At 29.5% G+C, this 23,824-nt stretch overlaps 2 protein-coding genes across 2 annotated transcripts; both read right to left on the reverse strand.

Annotated features, from left to right (window-relative positions):
• Positions 1–521: 521 nt before the first annotated feature.
• LOC127281065 (uncharacterized) lies at positions 522–2,924 on the reverse strand. The gene has a single exon (XM_051304554.1). The coding sequence runs from the start codon at positions 2,922–2,924 to the stop codon at positions 522–524; it is 2,403 nt and encodes an 800-aa protein (XP_051160511.1).
• A 5,213-nt stretch (positions 2,925–8,137) lies between these two features.
• LOC127281067 (uncharacterized protein F54H12.2-like) lies at positions 8,138–13,954 on the reverse strand. Its single transcript, XM_051304555.1, has 5 exons — positions 13,100–13,954; positions 12,814–12,985; positions 12,651–12,734; positions 12,001–12,249; positions 8,138–8,154 (listed from the first exon to the last, which is right to left on the reverse strand). Exons 1-5 carry the CDS (start codon positions 13,952–13,954, stop codon positions 8,138–8,140), a joined length of 1,377 nt encoding a protein of 458 aa, XP_051160512.1.
• Positions 13,955–23,824: the final 9,870 nt, after the last annotated feature.

Genomic DNA, 23,824 nt, shown 5'->3' on the forward strand with positions numbered 1-23,824 from the left:
ATTTTTTGTACTTTCTTTACGATTAATTAATTATTTCCTACATTAATATTAGTTAGGTTTATAGTTTAATCTGAAGTTGTTATTTATTATATTGTAGTTCCTTCATTTTTGATAATTTCAAAATATGTCGATATAATGAAAGTATTGTAAAAATAAAGAAAAGTACAATTGACAATTGCTTGAAAGAAAAATACTTAACTATGAAGTGAACAGTTAAGGATTTGAATTATATATAATAATTGAGTAATAAAAATAAACCCTCATATAAAAGTAAATATTCGCTTGGTAAGTGGAAAAAAAGGACACGTCGAATTTTCTTTGAAAAAGAGGACACGTTGCTTTTTAGTTGAAGAAAAGGACACATCGAAAATAATGTTAAAGTTAATGAAGTAAGTAACGATATGTTCATTGGGTAAATGAACAGGTAATCGGGTAACAGAATGACTTTTATTCTGTATTGGTCTTCCAAAAATTCTGTCACACGCTTCAACGGGACTTACATATCGAGTTTCAATGAAATTTCAAATTTCATCACATTCTATAGAAGTTGCACTATTGGCACTATCTGTTATTTCAATAGCAGCAGCATCATGCCCCTTATAAATATATTTATACAGATATTTTACTGATTTAATGCTAGAAACAACTTCTACATTAATATGGAAATTAAATAATTGTAATAATGTAGGGTTGTATGGGACAACGTACTGATTATCTGCTGTTCCTCTATTTGGACGATTAAAAGTTCCGTTATTGCGACGACGGTACGACGGATATCCATTTTCATCCATTATTGTTTCTGAGCAGAATTTCTTTGGAAAACTTTTTGAACATTTACCATTTTCATCTTTACACCAGCTCCCACATGGACCATGAATCATGTTTCTCATAACAATATCATGAAGTACAGGATTTTCCGATGGATCTGGAATTTCTGCAGAAATATATTTGTCAACAATCTCTGATGTGGTTATTTTATTGTTTTGCTTTAAGTTTACTAATAAATGCATATGAGGCAATCCACGCTTTTGATACTCAACAACATACACATATGCAAGTATTTCACCAAATAATTTCTCCTTTACAATTACATTAATCACTTCATTTTTCTTTATGTTAAAAACTCTAGAAACAATATCTGGTCTGTCAGCTGCAGTTTGATGAGGTAGTAAATTTTCCTGTATCTCACGCCAATTTGGATTACATGTCATCGTAATAAATAGATCTGGTTTCCCAAATTTTCTCACAATAGCCATCGCATCCTGATAATTTTGTAACATATTTCTTGGTGAACCTGTGAATGATGATGGAAGAATTACAATTTTACCTACCTCACTGTTCGACTCATCTGCCCTTCTTTGTAAATGATCAATTAGCCCTTTGTAACTTTCGGCACGGAGAGTTGATTGATTATTTCGACAGAAATTTGTCCTATCTTTTTCAACTTTCACATAATTATCAACAATCCATTGCTGAAATAATCGTCCACATTTTAAAATAACATTGTCATCTCTAGACGCTATTTTAAACTTGATGTATGCAGACCGTGAAACTCGTTTATTAGAGTTAACACAAGTCATATTTTCATCCCAACCTCTCGTACCATATGGATAAAATAATGGATATATCCATGGCTCAACATTAGGGTTCATAGAACTTACATATTGTAAATTTTTATTTCTCTTATTATACAAAGTGACGTATGATTCTGGAATATCACCATCTGCAGTTGTAGTAAAAATTGCAGCAACTTCATTGACTTTTTGTATATTGTATCGTCTACTATCCATCCCAGGTTTCAATGTAAATAATAATTGCATCTCAGGCTCAATGGTTAGGTTATTTTCAGTCATTGATTTTTCCATTTCTTCATGCATCATACGGTAAGATTGTACGAAGATATTACAATCCCGAAGAGCAGTGTCAATTGCATTAATAATATCTCGGTTTAATGTCTGAAATTGATTACATCGAATGTCTGTGGATTCGTTTTGATCCACGATAAATAATTGTCCAAATGAAGGATTGCTGTTATCTTCAGCATATATAGATGTATTCATTTGATAATAAACCTGACCATGTATTTTAAAACAATAAGGTCCAGGACGTGTATTATTAAAATCAACTAAATTTGCATTAAAGGATGCAAATGCAAATGAATTATTATAACATCGAACACGTTCATGAAAATGATTTGATAGTTCATGCGTTCCGTCAAATAAACTCTGCAATATTAATGGTGGCTTAGGTAAATCTTCCAGAATAACTTTACCATGCTTACAACAATCATTAAAAGAATTTTTTTTATTGGGCACTTGCTCTGCTTTAAAATGCTTAGCATTACAATGCTTACATAAAATGTTCATTTCACCAGAATAATGTTCCTCTATAACTGTATCTGTACAATTATTACACAGGTTTTCAATCTGAGAAAAATTCCGTTTCCTTTTTCGATAATTGCGTTGATAATCAGCTTTTTTAAAATGATATGACTGTCTTTCTTGAACAGTGTAATCAACATTTTTATTTCTCATTTCATTTGATGCAATGGACACATAATTCTCAGTGCTTGATGAAGTTGAAGGCAAGCTTTGAGAAAGAATATTTACAAATTGATCTGTACATGGATCGCTGTTTGAATCCAATTCTTTATGTTTAACATCACTCTTTTCATAAAAGCTGTCGACTTTTATTTTTTTTAATGTACTTGATGCAACAGATACAACATTATCAATGCTTAATGATGTTGAAGGCATACTATCGACTTCTATACGAACATTATTATTAGAATTATTTGAAATATTTTTAACATTATCATTTACTTTTTGACGGTATCTTCTTTGAGAATCTGCTTTTCTTTGAAGTTTTAAAAGTTGGTATTGTTCTTCTTCCGAAGGAGAACGTACTGCACGTCTTTTTGGCATGATTAGATTGGAAAATTTAATTTACATTCCATAAAATTTATAACCTATTACAAATTTATAGAAAATGTAAACACTTTGTTTTCAAGCTTATAAAACAAAGAATCTCATGCGTTTTAACTGAAAAGTTTGATATATTTGCAAGATATTTTGTAGCTAATGTAAAGATATAATGTATAAATAATGTAGATATCTATCAATACGATTTAATATATATATTTTTAAATTTTATGATATCTGTGTATTTGTCTGTGTATATCTGTCATATCTGTTTTTATCTTTTTATCTTATGTGAAACTGCTCCATATAATGTATCAATAATGTAAAGATATCTATCAATACGATTAAATGATATTATATACTTTAATTTTATGATATCTGTGTATTTGAATTCTGTGTATTAAATTCTTAAATCTGTCATTTGTTTTTATCTTTTTATCTTATGTGAAACTGCTCCATATAATGTATCAATAATGTAAAGATATCTATCAATACGATTAAATGATATTATATACTTTAATTTTATGATATCTGTGTATTTGAATTCTGTGTATTAAATTCTTAAATCTGTCATATCTGATTTTATCTTTTTATCTTATGTGAAACTGCTCTATTTATTTTTTAAAAATATTTTAACACAACACAACAATTATAAACACTTCAAAAAAAAATTTCAATACTAAAATACATTCTTCACTTTTTTAATAATCAAACAATTCAATTATATTGCAATTTCACATTTTTAATTTCTCACTTTCATTTATTTATCTTAATTAAAATTCTTAAATTTGTTATATCTGTTTACATCACTTTTATTTCATGTGAAACAATTCTATTTTTAGAAAATATTTTAACACAACACAACAATTACAAACACTTCAAAAAAATTTTTCAATAACAAAGCACATTCTTCTCTAGCAATTTCACATTTTTAATTAATCACTTTTAAAAACAATAAAATTTTAACCTTTTTTACTATTCCTTTTCACAGGAACAGAAATGTAGAAATATTATGTTCTGTCGATTTTTTACACAATTTAAACAAAACACTATTGGTAAATGCACTTTTTCACTATTTATTGCTTTTTTACACACAAAAATAATAATCACATTTATCACTATTTCACTAATTTTTTCAAAGAAACAAATTATTATAAGTACTATATATCAATTTTCACTATTTGTTTCTTTATTGACACAGAACTGTATAAATATTACTTTTTCGCGTTTTCCAAATATGAATTATCAAAATGGCGTAAAATCACGAACAGTAAATGTTGATAGCGACGCGTCGACGTTCATTCTGTCTTTGTCTCTCGAATTGTTTGTCCTTGTTTCCCCCTAAAGACCGACGCGTCGCTATCAACGCGTCGAATCGTATTCTGAACTCTCCTTTAAGAACATTTAAAATCAACCAATAAGGAAAGGTATCTACACTTGAAGTTAGCTGCAGTTTACCTGTCGCCACTTTAAAAACCAATCAGATTTCACGAATTTGAATTTAAGCAAATCAGACGTCACGACTATGATTTAAACCAATGAGGAAAGGTATCTACGCATGAAGTTCGCCGATTACACTTCTCGTTTTTAAGAAAGGATAATAATGAATTAATACAAATTCCTGGCAGGTCGCCAAGAAGAAAATTATCTTCTCCAAAAAAGAGAGTATTGATTAGTAAGTAAAAATTTTTATTTCATTAATTAAACCTACTTTTTAAAATAATTAGTCATATATTTTTATTAATTCAAATACCAGATGTTAAAAGGACATGTGTGTGAAACCATATACTTCAACTTTAACCCGCATGTTTAAAAATTTTTTTTTTGAATTTTGATTTTCTAATTTTAAATTTTTATAAATAATGAAATTTTGCAATTTTTTTCTCAACAAATTATTTTTGTTGGAGTAATTTGTTTTAAAAATAAAAGCAAAAAACTTTATTTTTAATAACTAAAAATTTTAATAATTCTTAGTTCAACTCGTCATAAATTCAAAATTGGATTCAAATTTTTTTCTTTTGCGGCCTAGAATTAAAAAATAATCAGAATTTTTAAAAATCAAAAATTTTTAATAAATTTAATAAAATTTGTTTTCAGATTGTTTCAAAGATCGCTTAGACAAACTAAACTTCAATAATGTGTCTAAATTATTAGAAGTAAGGAAAGTGGGGTTTCATTTGAGCCAACATATTAATACTGTGAGGCGACGATTGTACCCGGAGACAATCAAAAGTAAGTTTTTTAATTTTTAAATTCTTAACAAAATATACTAATTGCGACAGAAAGTACTTGATTAATTTAATTATCAATTGAGCGCCTGAATCGTAGAAAGGCACGTAAAGGACCCCGCAGGAAATATATTAAATATTGCTTTTGGTTAAATTTTTTAAAACTTTTTTTAGATAGATTTTAGCATGTAGAAAAAAAGTTTCCTTTGCAAAAATGTCCTATTAACTATACTTTCTAAGATATTAAAACATAAATGTTAAATTTAAGTAACATTAGAATTACAAGATAACGTTAAAAAATGTACAATTAATTATTATTTTTTTGTCAACCATGTATTGAAGTTACTCTTTTGAATTCTTAAAAACTAACATTGGATTCGTGATCTGATATTGCAAAAACCTCTGACTAGTGATTTTCATGAGTTTTGCTCAACATTTTAAATTTTTTGTTCCGCCATATTGGATCGACCATTTTGATTATTGAAACTTGTAATCATCGACTCAAAAAAACATAAGTACCACTGTATTTAGTATTTCATAATATTAATTGTACTTTTTTTTACGTTATCTTGTAATTAAAATGTTACTTAAATTTAAACTTTATGGTTTAATATCTTAGAAAGTATAATTAATAGGACATTTTTGCAAAGGAAACTTTTTTTCTACATGCTAAAATCTATCTAAAAAAAAGTTTAAAAAAATTTAACCGAACTCCATGCGAATCATTCAAATAATGATCTTCTTTTGTTCACAGAAAGAAGATTGAATACTGATCATCAAGAGTAATTGGTGAGAATGGAGCTCCCAAATGTAAACTAAATAAAATAAAATTTGAGTATCCTTCGAACAAAATGAATTTATAATTTGTCCATACAATATCACCTTTTCAAATTTAATTTTTTTATCTTAAATTATATACGTTATTAAAATAAAAAGTTAACTCTAGTAATAAAGTTAAATAAACATAAGTATATAATTCAATTTTTCTTTCAATAAAATAAAAACCTGAAAACTTTTTTTTGTTTAAATATTCAAAAGAGTTTTAAAATTTTTATTTAAATAATAACGTTTTAAGTGAAGATTTATTAATATTAATATTTTTTAAATCTTTAATTGTCAAATTATTATCATCAAATCTATTTTATTACCAATTTAATTAAAGTAAAGATCTTGCACATGGATTTTCAATAGGGATGTGTGTCAAAAGTTAGTAAATAACAAATAATTAGTTGTTTAAACAATTACTAAATTGTGAAAATAATATAATATCTCGATTTCATACTACTCAGCTTGATTAACTAAAAAATGTGAAAAAATGTTCAACTTGCCAGGTTATGTGTATCAAAAGTTAGAAAATAACAACAATTAATTGTTTAAATAATTGTTAAACCTATAACCTTCTGTTGAATGTTTGTTTGTTATTATAATTTCTTCGACAAATTACAAAACGAAAAAAAGCAATTAACTATTATATTATTGTGGTTATCTTTGTACCTTTCTTGAATTGACAAATTTTTTAAATAAACAATATAAAGAAATTCTATTTTTCACATGATTTATTAATACTAAAGAAAAAATAAAATTATTATTAAATTTTTAATAGAATTATAATTATACGTATAATAATACGTATAATTATATGTATTATTATATGTATTATTATACGTATAATTATACGTATTATTATACGTATAATTATACGTATAATTATACATATAATAATACATATAATTATACGTGTCTATATTTTATAATATTTAGGTATATATTAATAAACAAAAATATATCCCTATTGAAAAAAAAAAAAAAATTATACGTATTATTATACGTATTATTATACGTATAATTATACGTATAATAATACATATAATAATACATATAATTATACGTATTATTATACGTATAATTATACGTATTATTATACATATTATTATACATATTATTATACGTGTTTTTTTTCAATAGGGAGATAACAACTTATAAAAAATAAACCCGCAAAAATTACCTTTTAAAGAAAGAAACTTAAGTAATTTGTGAAAAATAGCGATTTTGTCCCCATTTACCCCAACTGACCCTATATTATTTCTTTTTAATAATTTTTTGAAATAGTATATTGTGAACTTTGTTATCTCTGTTTTACTTCTTCATGAGGAAGCTTGCTATTCGTAACGATTTTCGATTTTTGTAAATGTTTTATATGGGCTCATTTTTATCCAGAATGCATGTATTTTAAGTTTAAAGCTAATGTCCCGATGTGTGTGTATGTATGAATTATATGTATGTCACCAAAAAAAAATTTTTAAATTGGAAATTTTTCAAAAAACTGATTTCTTGCTTTGAAACGAATTGATTACCCTATATATAAAGTCTATATTTTACTTAGAATCTATAAATTTAATAACTTTCTTAATTCTGGAAATATCGTTTTTAGAACTTTTTGAAATAAAATTTTTTTTCGTGAAGATTTTAAATAAACTTTATCAGGGTTGTATTCTTTGCAAGAAAAAGAATCGATTCATGTATATGAAATATATATATTTCACCAATATTTTTAATATATTTGATATTTTTATCTTCAAAAATTAAAAGTTTGCCTTTTTACAAAATCTTCTTTTTAACAATTGGAATTAAGTATTCTAAAGTACAGTATTATCAGATTCGGCAAACTTAACTTTCAGGGCAGATATATTGTTCATGTGAAATAAATTTTTTCATATGAGGATGCAATAATGTTTATGAAATGAACATAATATTATCAACTTATTTGGTCTGTGCATTGTTAAAAAATATGCATAATTTCTGTAATATTAGCGAATACTAAATTTTCATTTTTTTAATCTACTCTTTAGATTTTTGTACATTAAAAGAATTATTAACAATAAAAAGATTATTAACAACAACTGAATCGTCAATTTCAAAGAGAGGTGTTATTAAATCATATCTTAAAAGATTTAGTAAACATATGTGACCGGGTCTGAGAAAACTGTGCTATCGACCAAAATGAACTGTTTAAGAAAAACACGTTTAAATTATTTTTAGGACCTTAAAATGTAAAAATCCGTCATAAAAAAAATTTTTTTTTTGGTCTATAACACCGTTTTCTCAGACCCGGTCACGTATTCGATTCTATTGAAATTTTTTTTTGGAAATTATGGATTTAAAAAATAAAAAAATCGGACAAGTGCGAGTTACACTCGCATTAAAACCAAGGGTTCCGTACCCTTAAACCTAGAGGGGGTTAAAGTGTGAAGGCCGATGGAAAAATTCAAATTTTGCTTAATTTTTCCTGTAATGTGAGCATGAAAACACATAGACACATAGATCGAAAATTATCAGTTTTTCCTTGAAAACGCTATGATAATCAACTCCTATCGGGCTCACTATATTTTTTTGTAATCTACACGTCAAAATGTATAAATTTGAAGCCCTTTAGATAAAATTTTCTTCGTTTTTGAGGAGAATTCATGATTTTTATCGAAAATTATCAGTTTTTCCTTGAAAACGCTATGATAATCAACTTCAATCGTGCTCACTATATTTTTTTGTAATCTATACGTAAAAATGTATAAATTTGAATCCCTTAAGATAAAATTTTCTTCTTTTTTTGTTCGAAAAATCTATGATTATTTCTAAAAATATGAGTTTTCCTTAAAAACAATATGATCTTCAACTCCATTCGTGCTCGCTATATTTTTCCTGTAATATACACGAGTAGTATAGGGTGCGTATGGCCCGCCGTTATGGGCGTGGCCTAGTGGCGCCAGACAGTTCGTGGAGCGGGGGTGTAGAGGGGGAGCGGGGCCCTAGTCTAGTGGGACTTGTAGGTTGCAGCGGGGGTGAAGTGGAAGGGGTGAGTGGTGATGCCGTATATACTGGTGAAGGTAGAATGTGTAGTGTAGGTGGGGGTAAGGTGTTATGGGTATTGTAGAGAGAGAGAGAGAGAGAGAGAGAGAGAGAGAGAGAGAGAGAGAGAGAGAGAGAGAGAGAGAGAGAGAGAGAGAGAGAGAGAGAGAGAGTCTATGAGTATGAGACCCTGTTGAAAATTCCTATGTGAGAACACATATGGGATCCCATCCAGGATCTCTTGTGAGTTCTTATGTGGGTTCCCATACAGGTTCACACATAAGATCCTGTATGAAAAGGTTCCTGGGATGAACTTGCGTGAGATCAAGCGCACGATCTTATGTCTCTGTAAAAGCAATAACACAGGATCCCATGAGGTTTCCTGTGTAGGTTCCTATATGAACAACACGATAAATAGGAACACACATGGGATCTTATCCGAGATCTTGTATGAGTTCTTACATAGGTTCTCACATATAAGAAGATTAATAGCATATATATAAAAGCATTCTATAAAATCTTATTAAGCTGCTATTAATCTTCTTATATGTGAGAACCTATGTAAGAACTCATACAAGATCTCGGATAAGATCCCATGTGTGTTCCTATTTATCGTGTTGTTCATATAGGAACCTACACAGGAAACCTCATGGGATCCTGTGTTATTGCTTTTACAGAGACATAAGATCGTGCGCTTGATCTCACGCAAGTTCATCCCAGGAACCTTTTCATACAGGATCTTATGTGTGAACCTGTACGGGAACCCACATAAGAACTCACAAGAGATCCTGGATGGGATCCCATATGTGTTCTCACATAGGAATTTTCAACAGGGGAGAGTCAGAATATGGGCGAAGGGTCCATAATTTTTCCATGTGTTAAAGAGAGAGGTGTATATGAGAACGAGAGAGAAAGAGAATATGGGCGGGGGGTCCATAATTTTCCAATGTGTTAGAGAGAGAAACTTGTTGAGAGTGGGAGAGAGATAGAGAATATGGGCGGGGGGTCCATAATTTTCCCGTGTGTTAGAGAGAGAAAGATACCCAGGTGTTGGAGAGAGAGAGATGGTAATATATACGAAAGTAAAAAGAGAGACGAGTGGGAGAAGGCTAAGCTTTGCTATAGGTTAGAAAGAGAGGGAAAGGTGTTTTGAGGAAAAGCAAGAGAGAAGAATGCTATGTATAGGAGAGAGAAGCTATATGTAGATTTTAAATCCTATACATATATTAAAAATAGAAAATAATACTTTTCTATTATATTATAAAATAACTAAAATAATTTTAAAAATAAAATAATATTTCAATATAAAAAAATCGGACAAGTGCGAGTTACACTCGCACTGAAATCGAGGGTTCCGTACTCGAAGCGAACTTATTTGGTATAAAAATAAATGTTTAAAAAATATGTGTTGTATGTTAAATAAATTATGTGATACAAAAAGGAACAATTTTTTAAAAAAATTTAAGAAAATTGTTCCTCCTTTGGTATAAAAACAAAAAAAAATTTAAATATGTGTTGTATTTCAAATAATATAAGTGATACGAAGAGGAACAATTTTCTTAATTACAAAATTGTTCCTTTTTGTATCACTTATATTATTTGAAATACAACACATATTTAAATTTTTTTTTGTTTTTATACCAAAGGAGGAACAATTTTCTTAGATTTTTTTATAAAATTGTTCCTTTTTGTATCACATAATTTATTTAACATACAACACATATTTTTTAAACATTTATTTTTATACCAAATAAGTTCGCTTCGAGTACGGAACGTCCGATTTTTTTCGTTTTTTGAGGAAAAATACATTTTTTTATTAAATTTATCATTTTTCTTCAAAAATTTGATAAAAATTGATCATCAACTCCAATTGCGCTTACATTTTTTCCCTGTATTTTTCCCGCAAAAATACTGTTTTACAGCAAATATGAACAGTTTGGGTTGAATATTATGTGCGCTAGGGAGAATAAATCATTTTCTTCGAAATTTTTGATTTTTCCTTGACAACGCTAGGTAAATTGATTTGAATCAAGTACGCTATATTTTTCATGTAATCTACACGCGAAAATACATATGTGTACCAAATTTCAGCCCTCTAGATAAATTCGTGTGGCCGCTAAGGGGGGGGGGTACACGATTTCAAAAAAACCGATATTAATAGGGTTCCGAACCGAGTACGGAACCCTAAAAACAATTAAAAATTAAATACTTTATTAAAATTATTAAATTATTTCAAAATATAGGAAAGGTTATAGAATAAAAAACGTAAAATTTAATATATATATATATACTTCATTTTTATTTTATATTTTGTAGGAAAAAAAAATACAGCTAACTTAACGCCAATGATATATACTTATAAGGTAAGATATGTTTACATAATAATCGAAATAATTCTTTACTAGTGTACTTTTTCCTGGTATAATTGTTTAGTTAAATGTATTAATAATAAATTTTAGAAACGAAGAAGAAACGCTCGGTTAAAAAAAATTTTAAACTAAGTAAGTAAATATAGTTACGTTATACATATGTTAAAACAGAGAGAGAGAAAGTGAGACAAACTGACCAAACGACGTCTCGTAAAATTAAATATAATATAAAAAAAGGATTAATATAAAGTATAATACTGCCAGCCTCCAAGTCAAAACAAAAGACACAATGACGACGTGAAATGTGATAAATTTTCCAATATACACACACAAGCATACACATAAAATATACGTTCAAGAGTTTTATTTAATACTACGTGCTGTGCAGGTTTGTACACAATTTTCAAGGTGATTTTCTGTGTTTCGGCCGTGATAATAGAATACACCTTGAAAACTGTGTAATTTACCATGCCATTTTTTTTAAAAAATTTTTTTCATCTTTTCTATTTTTTTTACATTTTTCATAAAATTGGTTAGCAATATAATCGTTTTTCACTAAGTCTTTAGTAAAAAGTTCAGGAAAAACCAGCAAGGAACCACCATGACACATAAAATACAAATACATAACACAAAACTGACCACACACTTCTGAAGAGACACTTTGTAATTGTGTTGGATTCCATCTGTAGTAGGTACAGTTTCTGCGTAGACAAGTAAGATGTTGAGGAACAAAAGGCGGTAAGCCATAACTGTCAAAGTATGTTCCTGTGCCATGTCGATCGATGTGTATGGCGATCCAGTGAGTTCCTGGTTTTGTGTGACCATCTGTATTAACAACAATAGCGCAAGGGAGCATTAATACTGTCGGTATATGATCCGCTGGGAAAACTGCAATAACGTGTTTTGGAATTTATTGTAAACAAGTCAGAATCTGTAGGCTGTCCATCTTTTGCAGAATCAACCTTTTCTCCTGGAGTAATATCTTTAGATTTTACCTGGGTAGTTATGGGTGTTGATGTTTCTTTCTCGACAACTCCGTCAATTGTTTGTTAGAAAATATAGAGAGTGGACGTTTAACGTCCTCACCTTGTGAATGCTATCAGAAAACTGAATGCAATCTTATCCATACATGTATAAATAAAAGTAGAATTTCTAACACAATCTTCTCTTATTTTATTTTGATTTTAAAATTAGATAATATTTTGTTGTTTGAGAGTGAGTAATAAAAAGATTCCAAGAAAAATGAAAAAAGGTTATCTCAAACTTGAAAGATATGGTGTTTATCTAACCTCCAAAATCAACAATGACCTGCCTTGTCGAGTCTATTTCAAGAACATTATCGTATTCTCCGTAAACAACACAGTTTACAGTCTCTGTTAAAGCATTATTAAAGCGCACTTCAATTCTAAGGCTGACGCTTCTTATTAAATTCCAGTGTGAATAACAGTTTGCCGACAGATCTGGTGGCAAAAGCAAACAGACAAAATCCATTAGGATAGCTAGCTCTGTCTATATCATTTCCATCGTTGAGAAAATGTCTTCCGGTTCCAGAAAATAAAGTTTGATAACAATCAATATAAAGACCTTCTTTATTGATATCAGGTTGTAGAGGTTTAGAAGGAATCTGCATACCATCAATATAAAGGGATAAGAAATTAATGTCATAATTTTTTAAATTAAACGGGTTTAAACCTGTATTTCCATTCTATGCTTAATTATCAACAAAATCAATTATTACTCTTTTCGGTAGTTGGCCTAAAATGACATCTAAAGTTTCAGCGTGAACACCCCTATGTAAAATGAATGTTTTAACCTCAACTCTTGTAATGGAATATTTTGCTGTACCATGCGAAAGAGCTTTTGTATAAGCAAGAAGAACGGCAGGACTAATTTTTGATCGTCGTACAAGAAGTGTCGCTTTTGAGATATGTAAGGAACACTGTTTTGTACGGTCTAAAAGTGTAAAAGTATTTTTTGAACGTACAAGTCGGAGTCGCATTTCAACACCATTCAAAAGAAACTTGTTTTGATTAAACACATCACAATGTAAGTGACCAATCATATCTACAACCCCATCTGGTTGTAAAAGAGCTCGTCGTGCTCCAAATCCTGTTGAATCTCGATTTACATCTTCCATATTTTTATGGTCATCTGTGTACCATAGTGCTGTACTTAAATGACTTCTTTTCGCAGCAGGACCGTAATTAAATAGAGTTTCAAGATAAGCTCTATATGCATAGGCATTATTTGGCGGGGAAACAAGTTTTTGGTTGAAATACACATCTATTTGATTGAAAAGTGAGTGTAGTAAATTATTTACAACACTGATCTTTGCTATAGTCTCTCTATTCTGAAAAGTAATTGTTGGTGTTATTAATTTAACACGAATGCTTAACATAGTATGAGCAAGATCTATGTATTCCTCAACATGGCCGGGGATGACAAATTCTATGAGTGAATCGTCTGCAAGTGACGAAATAGGTTTATAGTGAATCCATTGTGAACTTTCTATTAAGGTTTGAGTAGGTGGCAGAGAAAACAAGTCAAGCTCCGTTTTCAAACACTCACAAGAGTGAGAATAAAGAAAAGACATGATTATTTATTTCCAAAAATATCTAAGAAATTTTTATTTTTTCTGAATTTTTTCAGTTACTTTCCTCTTCAAGCTCTCTCGACTTTCATTAAAAAGCATTTTCATCGCTTCTTTGAACGGTACATTGTTTTCAACATCATCTAATGTATTAATACCTGCACGCAAAGCCTCTTTACCTACTGTCCTTGCACCCCTAGCAAATATTGGTAAAACACGTCGAAAAAGACTATCGAAAAACTCCCAATTCCATGACCTCTTTGATATGGTGAACCAACATAAATTTTTGATATATCACCCCCACCAACTTGTGATGTATAATAATCTTGATAATGAGACATTTTTAATCCTATTAATCAATTTTTTTAAATGTGATGTGTTATTAATCATTATCACACAATATTGAATTTGACGACTGATGCGTCAAATATGGACGTATACCTTGCAATAAAGATTACAAAACTCTTACAGATCATAGGTGTTCGAATGTATGTGATGCATGTTTCGCAAACCAACCGTGTTTAATATCACATGATAATGATAATGAACGCATTTCAAAAGATCGTAAATGCGAATCGTGCTTACGATACTTTTATGGAGATGCGTGTTACAATCGGCATCTACAATCTATCTCGTACAAGTCTGGCAAATCAGTTTGTGATGCTTTACAAATGTGTTGTTCTTGCTCAAATTTAATAAATTTTGACAGAAAGAAAGATGATATTTGTGGCATTTCTTATTGAAAAATTTGTAAAACTGATCAAAAATTCAACCATGATTGTTATATATCGAAGGTACGAGATCATGTACCGAATAAAAATAACGGCGATGAAAGTAATTCTTTTGGAAAACCCACAATTTTCATTTTTTATGACTTTGAGGCACAGCAAGATGAATCCATGAAAAGTGATAGTACAATAAATATTCATAAAGTAAATCTTTGTGTTTTCCCAGAATGAAAATTCCCTCGATAACTTTTTCAGTAGAAGGTTGAAAAACACATATTTTCAAAATTAAGACTTTATTATTATTTAATATTAAATAATAACAATTTTCTTGATTTTTTTTATGATTGTCGTCTTTAGTAGTATAAACTGAATAAAATGCACCCAATTTCAAAAAAAAACATTAATATTTGGCAAAATTACGACGAGTTATGTTTTAAAAGTCCATTAAATTATCGTAAAAAAATTTTCTACTTTTTTACCTCTATTAATTTTAATATTCGTTTTATAAAAAAATCTCAAAGGAAAAAAAGGTGCGGATTTTCATTTCCTACAGGATAGCGTTTTTAAAAAATTTGCATTTTATTTTTTTCCATTTTTGAACCACCTGACTGGTCGCAAAGCAGCTGCCTCAAGCGTAAGTCTCCTTATAGAATCGGTGTCCTCAATTATGGACTTAAAAAAATACATGATTTAGTTTCTCTTTCTTATGCGTAGCATTCTTCTTCCTTTCCCTCTCTTTCTAACCTATAGCAAAGCTTAGCCTTCTCCCACTCGTCTCTCTTTTTACTTTCGTATATATTACCATCTCTCTCTCTCCAACACCTGGGTATCTTTCTCTCTCTAACACACGGGGAAATTATGGACCCCCCGCCCTTATTCTCTATCTCTCTCCCACTCTCAACAAGTTTCTCTCTCTAACACATGGGAAAATTATGGACCCCCCGCCCATATTCTCTTTCTCTCTCGTTCTCATATACACCTGTCTCTCTAACACATTGGAAAATTATGGCCCCCCGGCCCATATTCTGTCTCTCTCACACACATAGACTCTCTCTCTCTCTACAATATCCATAACACTTTACCCCCACCTAAACTACACATTCTACTTTCACCAGTATATACGTCATCACCATTCCCCCCTAGCACCTCCGCCCCTGCTGCAACCAACAAGTCCCACTAGACTAGGGCCCCGCTCCCCCTCTACACCCCCGCTCCATGAACTGTTTGGCGCCACTAGGCCACGCCCATAACGGCGGGCCATACGCACCCTATACTACTTACACGCCAAAATATATATGTATGTGTACCAAATTTCGGCCCTCTAGATAAATTTGTGTGGCCGCTAGGGGGGGGGTACATGCCTTGCTTCACTAGTCTCATTAATAGAGTTCCCACTTCGGGTACGGAACCCTAAAATAATAAGTGCAAGTGGAGAATCTCGGATTTGGAAACAGAGTAATTTTAAGTGCCGAAAAAAGTTTTTTGTCCTTATAGCCGAAACTTTAACGTCTCGTATTATAACATTTCTCGAATTTTTACTTTGTAATTGAAAAATCTTAGGTTTTTTTTTAATAAAAAATAATTTTATATATTTTTTCTTCCTCGTGGTGGAAGCTTTGTAGTCCTTTCGTTTATAAAAATTTTCAAAGTGGCGGAAACAAATTTTTCTCTATATAGAAACATGTCATATGAGATCCTGATCAATAAATTGTCCGGATGTATGTATTTGTGTGTGTGGATCCCTTTTTTGTTTAGAAGATAACTTCAACAGGTTTTAATGGATTTAGATTAAATTTAGTAGGCTTATTTATCATATTAATATCTCAAAACTGACCAAAAGATTTTTAAAAAAATTTCAAAAAAAACTTTTATCGTCTTTTTTCCAAAAATTTTTTTTAATCGAAAAAATTTTTAATTAGAAAATTTTAAGGTTATACATAATAAAATCGTATTCCTTACGTCAAGATAAATCGATCGGTATATATAAAGTATAGTTTTAATTTAAATTTAAAGAATTAATGAAAGTTAAAAAATCAAAAATTCACATTTTGGCTATAAAATATTGTGATTACTTAAATTTAAGTTTATAGATGAAATAATTGTGTTCTTGGCATGAAAACGAATCGATTGGTATATATATACAGTTTACATTTAAAGTAAATTTAATAAATTAATGAAAGTTAAAAAATAAAAAATTCACATTTTAGATGAAAAATTTTGTATTTATTTAAATTCAAGTTTAAATATAAAATAATTGTGTTTCTTGCATTGAAACGAATCGATATAATTGTAAATAATTAAAAATTATATATTATTTTTTATTAATTTTTAGAAATTTCAGCTAAAATGTGAATTTTTGATTTTTTAACTTCCATTAATTCTTTAAATTTAACTCAAATCTATAGGTACTCAAATGTTTATATTATTATATTATTTTTGTATGTTTATTTCAATGTTAATGCTTTCTCCACGAGGAAGCATATTTTTTTGCTAATCGTAAAGAGGAAGCAAAATGTTCATGTAATGAACATCTGAATTTACATCTTGTTTTACATTAATAATCTTTAAAATATGTTGTTACATAGGTGTTGTAATTGTAATTTTATAATTTTTTACATGAAATTTTAAAAAAATTGAGTTACAAACACACATTTAAAAAAATGTAATTTATACATTTTAACGAAGTTATAAGCATTAAAAATTAAAAAATAATTAAAATTCACTAATTTTGATAAATTCATATTTCGTTAACGGGTTGATGAAAAAATGTGAAAGAAATCATTAAGTCTTTTTTGAAGGGTACCAAAATTTGAGCCAAATCGAAAAGTTCAAACTCGACAATATTTTGGTTTGGCAAAAAACCCCTCATCTGTATCAATATATTAATTATATTATTAGCATTAAGTAATGTAATATTCAACTTTGAAACGTCGGATTTGTTTTATATATATATATATATATATAGTTACGATGGTAAATAGGTTTTCCTATTAAGTATTTCATTAACCTAATCATATCTGATAAGGTAGAAATTTTATTGACCAACAGTCAAATTTTTGTATGTACGAAACTCGTACAAATATTTTCGTGCATGGTTTCTGAAAAAAATGGATCGCCTCTCGCTGCTGGGGTATGATCCCAGAACCTTCTTATTGCCGGTAAGATGCTCTACCAATTGAGCTACAGAGAGACCCGATTCCACTCTATTCAGAAACCATGCACACGACTATTCAACGTCAATATTAAGAACTTTAGAAAATATCTAGTGACGATGGTAATTTTTGTTTTGAATTTTTAATATTGTAGTTACGATGGTAAATAGGTTTTCCTATTAAGTATTTCATTAACCTAATCATATCTGATAAGGTAGAAATTTTATTGACCAACAGTCAAATTTATGTATGTACGAAACTCGTACAAATATTTTCGTGCATGGTTTCTGAAAAAAATGGATCGCCTCTCGCTGCTGGGGTATGATCCCAGAACCTTCTTATTGCCGGTAAGATGCTCTACCAATTGAGCTACAGAGAGACCCGATTCCACTCTATTCAGAAACCATGCACACGACTTTTCAACGTCAATATTAAGAACTTTAGAAAATATCTAGTGACGATGGTAATTTTTGTTTTGAATTTTTAATATTGTAGTTACGATGGTAAATAGGTTTTCCTATTAAGTATTTCATTAACCTAATCATATCTGATAAGGTAGAAATTTTATTGACCAACAGTCAAATTTATGTATGTACGAAACTCGTACAAATATTTTCGTGCATGGTTTCTGAAAAAAATGGATCGCCTCTCGCTGCTGGGGTATGATCCCAGAACCTTCTTATTGCCGGTAAGATGCTCTACCAATTGATTTCTGAATAGAGTGGAATCGGGTCTCTCTGTAGCTCAATTGGTAGAGCATCTTACCGGCAATAAGAAGGTTCTGGGATCATACCCCAGCAGCGAGAGGCGATCCATTTTTTTCAGAAACCATGCACGAAAATATTTGTACGAGTTTCGTACATACAAAAATTTGACTGTTGGTCAATAAAATTTCTACCTTATCAGATATGATTAGGTTAATGAAATACTTAATAGGAAAACCTATTTACCATCGTAACTACAATATTAAAAATTCAAAACAAAAATTACCATCGTCACTATATATATATATATATATATATATATATGTCGAACGCATGATATGGGGACATTTCATGAAAGAAACGCATGTTTTGGGGACTTTTTGTTAGTTTGGGGACGTCCCCAAACTAACTACAGACGCAACGCATGGTTTGGGGACATTTTCAAAATTTTAAATAAAAATGTATAATTTGGGGACATTGTAGTTCGTAAATAACTAAGAGATGGCAGGTAGATGTCGGTTTAAGTGCCAATTTCGATGTTCACATGACGACCCCAAAATATGCTTTTCATAAATAATGAGTATATAAAAGAGTTTTACAAATGTATGTTTCCACTAACACCAAAGAACAATAGAGAACGTTGATGTAATAACAAGCCAGTGCCCGTTAAAATTAAACGCACTATGGCTAGTTCTTGCATCAAGGTGTTTAATTATATGGTTAAACATTCTAAGTATGCGCAGTAGAATTATTATTAACCAATTTATGCGCAGTAGTGTTAAACAACAAAAACATCAGTACTAAATAGGTAAATAGCAACAACAGATGCGCAGTAGAGTAAAATGTTAATGAAATATGCGCAAAAGTATTATTCACGGCAAATAGATTCTTTTCAACTTAGAATAGAAAAATACATGCGCAGAGGTTACATTTTCAACTAAATCATGCGCAGTTGTTAATATCGACAAAATGACTTAAGCAGATATAAAAAATATGCGCAGTACAATTATTATCAGTAAAATTATGCGCAGTAGTTTTAATCGGACAATTCATTGGTACCAAACACTTAAATAGTAACTATAGATGCGCAGTAGAGTAAAATGTTAATGAAATATGCGCAAAAGTATTATTCACGGCAAATAGATTCTTTTCAACTTAGAATAGAAAAATACATGCGCAGAGGTTACATTTTCAACTAAATCATGCGCAGTTGTTAATGTCGACAAAATGACCGAAGCAGATATCAAAAATATGCGCAGTACAAATATTATCAATAAAGTTATGCGCAGTAGTATTAATCGACCAAATCATTTGTACCAAACACTTAAATAGTAACTATAGATGCGCAGTAGAGTAAAATGTTAATAAATTATGCGCAAAAGTGTTATTCACGTTAAATAGATTCTTTTCAACTTAGAATTGGAAAATACATGCGCAGAGGTTACATTCTCAACTAAATCATGCGCAGTTGCTAATTTCGACAAAATGACCGAAGCAGATATCAAAAATATGCGCAGTACAAATATTATCAATAAAATTATGCGCAGTAGTAATTATCGACCAAATCATTTGTACCAAACACTTAAGTAGTAACTATAGATGCGCAGTAGAGTTAAATGTTAATAAAATATGCGCAAAAGTGTTATTCACGTTCAATAGATTCTTTTCAACTTATACATGCGCAGAGGTTACATTTTCAACTAAATCATGCGCAGTTGTTAATTTCGACAAAATGACCGACGCAGATATCAAAAATATGCGCAGTACAAATATTATCAATAAAATTATGCGCAGTAGTTTTAATCGGACAATTCATTGGTACCAAACACTTAAATAGTAACTATAGATGCGCAGTAGAGTAAAATGTTAATGAAATATGCGCAAAAGTATTATTCACGGCAAATAGATTCTTTTCAACTTAGAATAGAAAAATACATGCGCAGAGGTTACATTTTCAACTAAATCATGCGCAGTTGTTAATGTCGACAAAATGACCGAAGCAGATATCAAAAATATGCGCAGTACAAATATTATCAATAAAGTTATGCGCAGTAGTATTAATCGACCAAATCATTTGTACCAAACACTTAAATAGTAACTATAGATGCGCAGTAGAGTAAAATGTTAATAAATTATGCGCAAAAGTGTTATTCACGTTAAATAGATTCTTTTCAACTTAGAATTGGAAAATACATGCGCAGAGGTTACATTCTCAACTAAATCATGCGCAGTTGCTAATTTCGACAAAATGACCGAAGCAGATATCAAAAATATGCGCAGTACAAATATTATCAATAAAATTATGCGCAGTAGTAATTATCGACCAAATCATTTGTACCAAACACTTAAGTAGTAACTATAGATGCGCAGTAGAGTTAAATGTTAATAAAATATGCGCAAAAGTGTTATTCACGTTCAATAGATTCTTTTCAACTTATACATGCGCAGAGGTTACATTTTCAACTAAATCATGCGCAGTTGTTAATTTCGACAAAATGACCGACGCAGATATCAAAAATATGCGCAGTACAAATATTATCAATAAAATTATGCGCAGTAGTAATTATCGACCAAATCATTTGTACCAAACACTTAAATAGTAACTATAGATGCGCAGTAGAGTAAAATGTTAATAAAATATGCGCAAAAGTATTATTCACGGCAAATAGATTCTTTTCAACTTAGAATAGAAAAATACATGCGCAGAGGTTACATTTTCAACCAAATCATGCGCAGTTGTTAATGTCTACAATATGACCGAAGCAGATTTCAAAAATATGCGCAGTACAAATATTATCAATAAAGTTATGCGCAGTAGTATTAATCGACCAAATCATTTGTACCAAACACTTAAATAGTAACTATAGATGCGCAGTAGGGTAAAATGTTAATAAATTATGCGCAAAAGTGTTATTCACGTTTAATAGATTCTTTTCAACTTCGAATAGGAAAGTACATGCGCAGAGGTTACATTCTCAACAAAATCATGCGCAGTTGTTAATATCGACAAAGTGACCTAAACAGGTATTAAAAATATGCGCAATACAATTATTATCAATAAAATCATGGGCAGTAGTATTAATCGGCTAAATCATTTTTAGTTAACACTTAAATAGTAACTATAGATGCGAAGTACAGTAAAATGTTAATAAATTATGCCCAAAAGTATTATTCACGTTAAATAGATACTTTTTAACTTAGAATAATCAAATACATGCGCCGTAGTTACATTTTCTACTAAATAATGTGCAGTTGTTATTAACGACAAAAAGACCTAAAAAGGTATTGAAAATATAACGAAGCAGAGAAAAATGTTATTAAATTGTGCAAAAAAGTACTATTTACTTTAAACTGATGTGTATTTTACGTAGTGCGGCAAATATATGCGCAAAACCATTTCAGAAAAAAAATTTGACTTAAAATTTGCAGTAGAAAGCCCCATATATAGAACATGCATAGTAGAATAATAAGCAACTAATTTATACGCAATAGTATTAATCGAAAATAACAACTTTACTAAAGAGTTAAGTATACGCAATTTATAACACTTCAATTTCAGAGTGAAAGTGAAGCACCTTTAAAATCACAAACAATTATTTAAAAAGCATTTGTATATTTAAATGTTAAATACATGAATATGAGTGATCTAAAATGTCAATGAATCTCATTGATAAATCATTCAAAAAATATACAATCATTATTTGTTATCAATCAACACACTGACCGACATACTTTAAGTCCAGGTGAGGTTAAGGTGAGCGAAGATACGAATTACTAAAACAATTAACGATTACTAAAACTGGAGACATTTCAAAGTAAATTCAAGCGTGTGAAATCAAACCGACAGTTAATAAATTATATGAATCAGCCTTTTTAAAGGCTACAAAATAATTATATTGGATCCGCCGTTCTGTATTTTAAAAATCTAATTTCAGTTTCCTGATCAGCGACCCCAAATACCCCCGAGTAACATGTTTCAAGCGAATTCAATGAATTTTTAACAAATTCGTCCGCCATTTTGAATTTTAAAAATCTAACTTCATTTTCGTAATCAGCGACCTCAAAATCCCCTGAGTAACCAGTTTCCAGCTCAAAAAAATATCACGATAAGAAAGTAAATTTTTGTCAAATTTTCTCTGTAAAAAAATTAATTAACTAAAAGACGTAATTATTAGCGGCTTAATTTTTTTTACTTCGAAAATTTAACAAAAAATTTATACGTAGCACAAAAAAAATTTTCTTTGTAAACAAATTATTCGTAGCCCAAAAAATATTACAATGAAAAAATAATTTTTAGTCAAATTTTCTGTGTAAATAAATTAATTAATTAAATAACGTAATTATTATTTACTTTTTTTTCTCCTAAAATGTAACAAAAAAATTATTCGTAGCACAAAAATAAGATCACGATGAGAAACTTAATTATTTTTAAATTTTCTCTGTTAAAAAAATATTTTGTGGCTTAAAAAAATTATCACGATTATAGGGCCATTAATACGCTAATGGTATTTTTCCCATTGGATATAAGCCACATGTTAAACTATAATAATAAATATTATTTATTAATATTTAACTATTTTTTCACACCAGATGATATATATTATGATGTAAGATATACAACCCTAGCGGGAATAGTCGGTTAAAATCAACTGCATAGATGTAAAAGTTATAATAAACTACTGCGCATTAATAATTGTTTAATTTAATTATTAACTAAACTAAAATGTCACTGAATTTCTTTTAAAAATTAAAAAAAATATATAATGACAATTTGTCATGAATTGACATATTGACCAACATCATACTTTAGGTTCCCAAAAAATAACATTTCATATAAGATGAAAACTAAAGTAAGTTTAGAGTCACAAGCAATTTTTTAACAAGACATGTTATTTTTAAATGTTTATTGAATAAACATATCCACGAAAGGAGAGAAAAAAAGTATTAATTCAAGAATTATATATAAATTCTTAAGAAACAATAATAATTACAGATGTTAGATTTATGAATTTAACGGTTTTTGACTACACTGAAAAAAATTCTAGTTAGAATTACAAGAATTCTGGTTAGGGTATATTTAACATTTTGATTCTGGTTAGGTTAACCAGAATTCTGGTTATTTTGACAAGAATTCTAGTTAATGCAACTAGAATTCTGGTTAACTTAACGAGAAAGTAATGTTAAATATAGCCTAACCAGAATTTTTTTTCAGTGTATCAATGAAAATTAATAACTATTTGTTATCAATTGAAATATTTACTGACAGCATGCTTCAGGTACGCAAAAAAT

This window comes from Leptopilina boulardi, unplaced genomic scaffold (genome assembly GCF_019393585.1).
Source record: "Leptopilina boulardi isolate dan_hultmark-lab unplaced genomic scaffold, ZJU_Lbou_2.1 LbouV2_262, whole genome shotgun sequence".
Lineage (NCBI taxonomy): Eukaryota > Metazoa > Arthropoda > Insecta > Hymenoptera > Figitidae > Leptopilina > Leptopilina boulardi.

Excerpts from the sequence above, each read along its gene's own strand:
- LOC127281065 (XM_051304554.1), bottom strand. The coding sequence starts at position 2,924 with ATGCCAAAAAGACGTGCAGTACGTTCTCCTTCGGAAGAAGAACAATAC.
- LOC127281067 (XM_051304555.1), bottom strand. The coding sequence starts at position 13,954 with ATGTCTTTTCTTTATTCTCACTCTTGTGAGTGTTTGAAAACGGAGCTT. Across the intron at positions 12,986-13,099 it reads TAGGCCAACTACCGAAAAGA|ATTCCTTCTAAACCTCTACA; the intron begins GTAATAATTGAT and ends GATGGTATGCAG. Across the intron at positions 12,250-12,650 it reads GGTCATTGTTGATTTTGGAG|TTTTCCCAGCGGATCATATA; the intron begins GTTAGATAAACA and ends ACGTTATTGCAG.